Source organism: Adiantum capillus-veneris, chromosome 2 (genome assembly GCF_014529385.1).
Source record: "Adiantum capillus-veneris isolate H3 chromosome 2, ASM1452938v2, whole genome shotgun sequence".
Taxonomy (NCBI): Eukaryota; Viridiplantae; Streptophyta; class Polypodiopsida; order Polypodiales; family Pteridaceae; genus Adiantum; species Adiantum capillus-veneris.
In genome coordinates this window covers 55,995,985-56,003,741 of record NC_140932.1, presented here as the reverse complement: position 1 = coordinate 56,003,741, position 7,757 = coordinate 55,995,985, and the positions used below count along the sequence as shown (strand labels likewise).

The 7,757-nt window shown below is 43.3% G+C and overlaps 1 protein-coding gene across 1 annotated transcript; it reads left to right on the top strand.

Moving 5' to 3' along the window:
- The first annotated feature begins 912 nt into the window (after positions 1-912).
- On the top strand, positions 913-3,911 carry RAD51 (RAS associated with diabetes protein 51). Its single transcript, XM_086527528.1, has 9 exons — positions 913-1,095; positions 1,563-1,707; positions 1,902-2,012; positions 2,102-2,193; positions 2,539-2,633; positions 2,815-2,928; positions 3,016-3,145; positions 3,237-3,358; positions 3,441-3,911. The coding sequence occupies exons 1-9, from the start codon at positions 1,009-1,011 to the stop codon at positions 3,562-3,564; spliced, it is 1,020 nt and encodes a 339-aa protein (XP_086383654.1). The 5' UTR covers positions 913-1,008; the 3' UTR covers positions 3,565-3,911.
- Positions 3,912-7,757: the final 3,846 nt, after the last annotated feature.

Sequence of the window (7,757 nt, the reverse complement as noted above, 5' to 3'; positions counted from 1 at the left end):
AAAAACACACCCTCATTACCATTTGACTTTGTGGGGTCCTTCAAAAGGGGATCCATGGCAACAACTACTTGAGTACAAATTTTTGAGAACTTGATCTGATGGCTGAGGAAGCCTTCATTTTTGCAAGGTGGCCCTCTCCTTTCTTTACCTTGGGAATTTGTCTCCAACCTCTAGATTTGAGAAGAAAATCATCTTATTATACTTAGTACTATATAATATACATGTGTATATATCGAATTTTCCCAAAAAAAGTGCCCTCCAAGTGCAACATTGTCTTTGGTCCGCCCGTCCACAAGAAGGGCAAATTTTTACGATAGCTCGTACTAAGCAAATCCTTGAAATTTTGTCATTTCTCTTGAAGGTCAAAGTGGCCTTGAAGAACCCTGGCCACACTGATGTTGTTTCGTAATTCCCCCTCTAACCTTTAACTAGGGTAAAACCCTTAGTACTGGGACACCCCCCCTTTTTAGGACTGTTGGGACCCCAATACAAATAACAAGCACGTGCACGGTGCCATAAGCAGTACATCAACTCGTGAGTGTTGGTTAGCACTACGTGCGCATTGCAAAGTTTGGGCCGTCCAATCTGAATTCAAAGCTTGTTGGCAATTTGTCCCACTTCACCCCTTGGGTGTGTCTCACAAATATCCATATATTTTTGTAACAAAGCGTTTTGGATCCCTCTCGCGCTTGCTGAATCCTTCACCGAAACGGGTCGCACCAATTTTGTAGGTTGTCAAAGCCGAGAGCTGTCGAACACTAAAAGGTGCTAGTGCTGTCTGACATTTCCGCCCCCCCCCCCAACCCAAAAAAGAAAAAAAAAGCTTAAGTTGGGGGTTTTACCCTAGAGAGTCCCTAGAGGATTCGAGCCCACAACGTTTAGAACGAAGCTATAAGAGTCACAATTTGAATTGGTAAGAAGCCCGCCGCTCCTTTGTCTTCAAGTTTTCCAAACCTTGCGAGAAGCCAACATCGTGCATTTCTGTGTATCACCCACATCTCCAGAACAATGGCTATGGAGCAAGAGCACTATGCTGGCCAGGCGCAGACAGAAGAGGAGCAGCAGCATGGCCCCTTTCCTGTAGAGCAGCTCCAGGTAAAGGTTCTTCTGTCGTGCATGCGACTCATTTCGCTCTGAACTTTGGGTTGGGCACAGCTCCATGTAATCCTTCTTCTGTCTGCATGTTACTTAAACGGTTTCTTTTATGCAAGATTTGTGAAGATCACTCCATTTTGAGCGTCCGTTTCCTTAGCGATCTTACACTCACAGATATGATAGGGTTTGCCATATACTGCGCCTTGCCTCACTCTTTGTTGAATGGGTCCTTTCCCTGCACACATGTGTGTACCTTCATTATGGTTTAGCATCCATCTTTAGAGTCTCAAACTCTCTATTGCTCCAGAAGTACATGCGTCACTTCTATATGCTGTATCACATCCCTGTCTTTGTCTGTTCCAACAATTCCATAATCGATATCACCGTTATCTTTGCTATGTATTTCCATCACGAGCAGTTCATGTTTTGCCATCACACATTGCCAAATATCATAAAAAAGATTTCAGGTCTGTGGGATAGCAGCATTGGACACCAAGAAGCTCAAGGATGCAGGTCTTTGCACGGTTGAAGCTGTTGCCTACTCTCCGAAGAAGGACCTGTTGCAAATCAAGGGTCTTAGTGAAGCCAAAGTAGAGAAAATCATCGAAGCAGGTATATGCATTTGTCATGCCTTGATTCAATCGTTTATGATGAGTTTCTTGCTATAGCTTCACATCATTACATGCATCACATCGACTGTATCATCTTAAGAGTTATAGTTTGGTTGTAAAGGGAGCTAACTGGAAATGGTGTTTCAGAGGTGGGTACTGATATTGAACTACTCACTTCTTTTGCTACTGGCTCAGCTTCCAAGCTTGTTCCAATGGGTTTTACTAGTGCAAGCCAACTTCATGCGCAACGATGTGAGATTATCCAGATCAGCTCGGGGTCCAAAGAGCTTGACAAGATTCTCGAAGGTGTGGATCACAATCAATGACAACCATGCAGTTTATGCTCTGTTCTTTGATTAATGTTAGTCTTCTGTCTCCCTTTGTATCAAATTCAGGTGGTGTCGAAACTGGATCTATCACGGAGATCTATGGAGAGTTTCGAACTGGAAAGACTCAACTGTGCCATACTCTTTGTGTCACTTGCCAGGTGGGAATACCACATTTTTAACTGGTTCCTTGTAATCATCCAATGGTTTATCTGTGTTGATTGTCCCGGTGAATAATTAATGAAGACATTCCACTCTATCCGTTACCATATTGAAATTTTGTCATCTTGGTTACATGTCTCTGTTATTAAATGAAGCTTATGACAGCTAAGCTGGGTAAAAGCTTACTAGAGGAACTTTTCGTCTGATGTACTGCCTGTTCTCGTTGGCATTGTGTGATCATATGACATTGTGTGGTATTCCCACCCCATTGTCATTGTGCAGATGTTAAGATATATGAAGCAAGGTTCAGGATTAACAGCGATTCTAATTTTTGTTCATCTCAGTTACCATTGGATCAAGGTGGTGGTGAAGGCAAAGCTTTGTACATTGATGCAGAAGGAACTTTTAGGCCTCAACGGTTGTTACAGATTGCAGAGAGGTAGGATAATCTCTAATATTTTGTCATAGTTTTGATGGAGGTTTTTTTGTTCGTCCCCCCCCCACCCCCCCCGCCGCCCCTCCTGAAAGTACTTTAGTTTCCAGTTTTCAATTCATGAGGATAGTGGTAGTGAGAATTTTACCATCCCATTTGACAGTCTTTTATTTGCTTTTGCTCTCAGATTTGGACTCAATGGGGCAGATGTCTTGGAGAATGTTGCTTATGCAAGAGCCTACAACACAGATCATCAGTCAAGACTTTTGCTAGAGGCAGCATCGATGATGGTTGATACTAGGTCTTTGTGAACAGGCAAACTAAATTTCTGTCCTCGGGATCTTTAGATACGTGCCTTTGAGCTTATGTGTACCGTGTTGAAATGCAGATTTGCTCTAATGATCATAGATAGTGCGACTTCACTTTACCGAACAGACTTTGTGGGGCGGGGAGAGCTTTCTGCAAGGCAAATGCATCTTGCCAAGTTTCTCAGAAGCTTACAGAAGATGGCTGATGAGGTTAGCTGTGTGTCTCTTTTGTGTTTAGCATGCAGGCTTACAGTCTTCATTGCTTGTCGATTCAGTAATTTGCAAATATTGTGTTAAGCAGTTTGGAATAGCTGTGGTTGTTACAAACCAAGTGGTGGCGCAAGTGGATGGTTCTGCAATGTTTGCAGGACCACAGGTGAAGCCCATTGGAGGGAATATTATCGCTCATGCATCGACCACAAGGTCTGGGGTCATCTTTACTATTGAAGTTGAGAAACAAAAGCTTCAGAATATGTTGATGTATCCTTTGATCTTGTGGATACAGGCTCGCCTTGCGAAAAGGAAGAGGAGAGGAGAGAATCTGCAAAGTTGTGAGTTCACCATGTTTGCCAGAGCAAGAAGCAAGGTTCCAAATCTCTACAGATGGTGTGATTGATGTGAAAGATTGATGTGTTGAATACAATTGGCAATGGGCTGCAACACTTGCAGAAAGGCAACACCAGCCCAAAAACCAGAATCCATGCATCCTTCTCTCAAGACTGATGTGAGTACATGATCACGTTGATGCTGATGTTTCTGAGATGTTGTAGGTAGGACTCTCGCATCAGCCTGTCCAAACTAGGCATTGTCAAGCTCTGACAATCCATGATTGAGTTACTCTTGTATCATTCACACAACTTGAGAGTAATTCATTGTACTATCCAAAGCTATGATTTGTTTTGCTTGTCTCATAGTGAAGATGAGTCTCTTGAGTACATTGTGCAGAAATGAATGAGACTTGATGGTGTTGCCCGTGTCGTATAGTCTCCTACATGTTGCTTCTGCACGTGAACTTCTTTTTCTTGAAGCTTTGCTTTTCAGATTTTTACAAATAACTGTGCTTGAAGGACCGAATTATTGAGTATATGGACCTCTGATTGCCTAAGCTATTTGGTGCACGCTAGCACTTTTATCTTCTCTGACACCAAGTTATATTTTGAGAAGGCTTTGCTCCCCCCAAAACGGTGTGGAGCAGCAAGTTTGTGTTGTTTCAACCTGAGGTTGAATACCACACGCAGCTTCAGGAGGAGCCTTAAAAAGGGTGCTTGTCATAATGCTAAAGCATCATTTATTGCTGAAATGTGTTGGTTGCATCCTAGTCTTGACAGTCTAGCAAGATCATTAGTCATTGGCCTTTTGGCATGCCAGTGGTAAAGGCTTCAGCGTTTGATTCACATTCTCACATCTTTTACGAGACTATTCTTTATTTTAAGGTAGGCCCTTAAATTCTTCAATATCTCTTAGAATATTGAATGACTGAATGGAAGGTTCTAAGTTTGATCAGCAAAACTTGGCTTTTCAAAATGGTAAAAATGTGGTCATGCCTTTCTTTGGACCAATATAAGCTTCCATGAAGAAGTAACTGGTTTGTAAGAAAGATGAATGTACTTGTACTTGTCTCATAGACACTCTACCATGAGTGTAACGTGAATGGTACATAAACATTGCTGGCTTTATGCAAAATTTCATAAGCACCTTCATGTAGAAAGTTATAAAATCTATGTACATATGTATATGTTGTCTCTTTTGATCATATGTACATGTGAATATGTTGTCTCTCTTGTTTGAAATCATTATCAAAAATTTTGATATCCTTGTTTGAAATCATTATCAAAATAGAAATCATTGCATTTTCTTGACAATTCTTTGTATGGTATATTGTGAGCTTTATGCACTTTGTATGATATGTCGTGATCTTCATGTACTTTGCATGGTACTTCATAATTAGAGAAATTGGCTAAATAAATGTTGAGATCGTTTAGAAAGCCATGAGATGGATTGTTGCTTCACCAAACATATTATGCATGCCACATTGTAAAATATAGGTGCATCTTTGCACATAACTTGAGATTGTTATGTTAATCTTATCAAATCATAAGCTACCAAAATTTTATAGAAAAATTTACGATCTTGTTTGTTAACCCTCGTGGCTCACGGATACCCTATCGTCTACGACGGACATCGTAACTGTATTATTTATTTAAGTAGAGTCAGGCATCGGACTTGTCGGTCCAATAGGGAAAGGTAGAGTGATCGCCGATGAGAAGCGCATTCTAACACGAACATGCTAGAGTTAGTTGGCTAAGCATGGGCGCCCAAGTGTGAATGGGGTGAGCTCATATAAAAGCCAATTAAACCTAAAATTGAGTCATTCTCTCATTGTGCAATAGAAGTTGCTCTTACTTCATCTCCACTTTCTCTTTCACCATCTCCTTGTGTGTGTGCGTGTGAGAGAGAGTGTGAGAGTGTGTGTGCGATCGAGCGTTGCGGCGGCACGACGGCGGCGAGGCGGTTGAGCGCGGCGTAGCGGCGTCTCTCTCTTCTTCGCGACGCGGGAATCTTTCATTCGCAACTACGCAGGAAGGTGAGTGACACACCGTTCTTCCTTGTGAGCTTGTCTGTTGTATGACTGTGTGCTAGGAGCTTTGTGGCTCGCACACGGCGCGTAACAAGTCCCTAGCCTTGACATTTTTGGCGCCGCTGTCGGGGAGCTGCTGCGCGTGAAGCTCCAATGGCAACCTGTAAATTGTATTGAAGCTATTTTTTATGTAGGAAAGGCGCGGCTTAAGTTTGATTATTGTTGTTATGCAAAAACAGTAGAGAAAGACAGAATGTTGTTGACTGCATTCAAGTTTTCTGTGTTCTGTTAAGCTCTGTTTTGTTAGTTCTATTAAGCTCAGATTTCAGCTTACACAGTTAGCATTTCTTGCGTTTCTGCGTTTTCTGCATTTTCTGGTTTGCACTGCACAGTTCTGTCAAGTTTCAATTTCTTCATTTTCTGTGTTTTTTGGTTTGTGCACAGTTAGTTAATTAAGCAGGTTAGTAATTAGGTGAACCACTGATTAGCAGGTCAGTAGGTAGGTGGGACAGTAAATAGTTAGGTGAGGTCAACGTGAGTTATAAAAACGGATGGGTTGGTTTGTATAAAAGTTAGATCGGGATCGTTTCCCCAAGCCCAAGCCCAAGCCCAAGCCCAAGCCCAAGCCCCGGCCCAGGCCTCGGCCTCAGTCCTCAACCTTATGATATATACTAGACTCACTCTTATATATATACCCTACCCCCTCAAGAGGGAATGAGAGCATGTGGGACAAGTCCTCCACTCTCCTCCCTTCTCTTCCCACTCGCACCCTTAGACTTGCTATTTGGAGCCTAATTCCCCAGCTAGGAAAAAACTGTTTTGAGCTTTTCTGGAGCAAAATGGAACCAAATGGTGGGATGTAAAGCACAACACGTTCCTCCTAGCGATACGCTCGTTTCGAGCTATCACACGTCCCATTCCACGACACGCTCTAAAAAATCTAGCAAAAAATAAAAAATAAAAAAATAGTCACAAGGCCTCCTAGAGCAACTTTTTGACACCTTAGGGTATCAAAAGCACATGCACTTACGCTCTGGGCGGGTGCTAGAACACGAGCATATTGAGGGTGCCTCTGTTCATACGGACACCCATTACCCATCCACGATAGGCTCTAGACCCTCAGCGGGGACACAAGGTAGCACCACCCAAGACCCTAAAATAGCCGCTAGTGATTCCTCCTCCGACTCAGAAATCATGGAAGCATACCCTACCCAAAACATTGAGAGAGAAGGCCATGCACCTCCCGAAGCTCCACAGCCTAGTACTAGTATGTTTAGCCGTTTCATGGAAACAGTAGGTAGAGCTACTCGCTCGGAACCTGATGCAAATAAAGCACACGAAGGGGGTGGGGAAGTGGACTCTCCTTTCACATCGCACGTGGATCCCACACCCCCAAAGAGTGTCCATGTGGATATCCTGCCAACTTCTTACCAAGAAGGCCCTGTTTAGCTGCCTCCTTCAGAAGTTTCCTCTAGAGTACCGTTGGTGACAAGTAAAACCACGGGGAGCAACATTGCTTCTACCTCACAAGAAACCGTTAACACGTCGACTCTAGAAAGATTGTTCATTAATGATCATTGGACATACGACCTCCACACTGAGGTGTTGACGGATCTACACTTTGGCCACGCCTACCATGTAGGATGGATAGAGATTGTACAATCCACCTCTAGTGCCACGAGCATAGAAGATCAACAGAAAATGATCTGTAATGTTATCCATGGCATTATTCAATCGGAAAGGCAAAACCGAGGGGTAAATATACTCTCAACTGGCCCCATGAGATTTCTGGATACGAGCAAGGCTCAACAGCCTACTCTATCACAAATGGAGACTCCTCTAATGAGTCCCATGGACCCATTTTACGTCATTTCACCTGGGGTCTCTATTCAATCTGAGTCTCCGAGCGACAACTTTAGCTTCCTTAACTTGGCTCAACCCTCTATTAAGGAAAACACAGTGCTCACTCCAGGGATAGGCCTGACAGAGAATGTACCGATGACATCTACGGTTAGCGCAGTGCCACTACCTAGCGTCGTAGTACCTAATATGGGGCCTCGACCGTATGTGCCTCTCGCCCCTTATGCACACATGGCCCCCACACCTCCAATTGTACCACTTGTTTATGCTCCTCGAGTGCCGCTCCCTAGCCCTTATCCGAGTGGACCTATGCCCGGTTATGTTCCATATCCTGTATCATCCACACATATGCCAAGACCGGTACCCGTTCCTCTCCCACATATG

Coding starts and splice junctions, on each gene's coding strand:
- RAD51 (XM_086527528.1), top strand. CDS start 1,009: ATGGCTATGGAGCAAGAGCACTATGCTGGCCAGGCGCAGACAGAAGAG. Junction 2,013..2,101: donor GCTTGACAAGATTCTCGAAG/GTGTGGATCACA, acceptor TATCAAATTCAG/GTGGTGTCGAAACTGGATCT. Junction 3,359..3,440: donor GCTCATGCATCGACCACAAG/GTCTGGGGTCAT, acceptor TTGTGGATACAG/GCTCGCCTTGCGAAAAGGAA.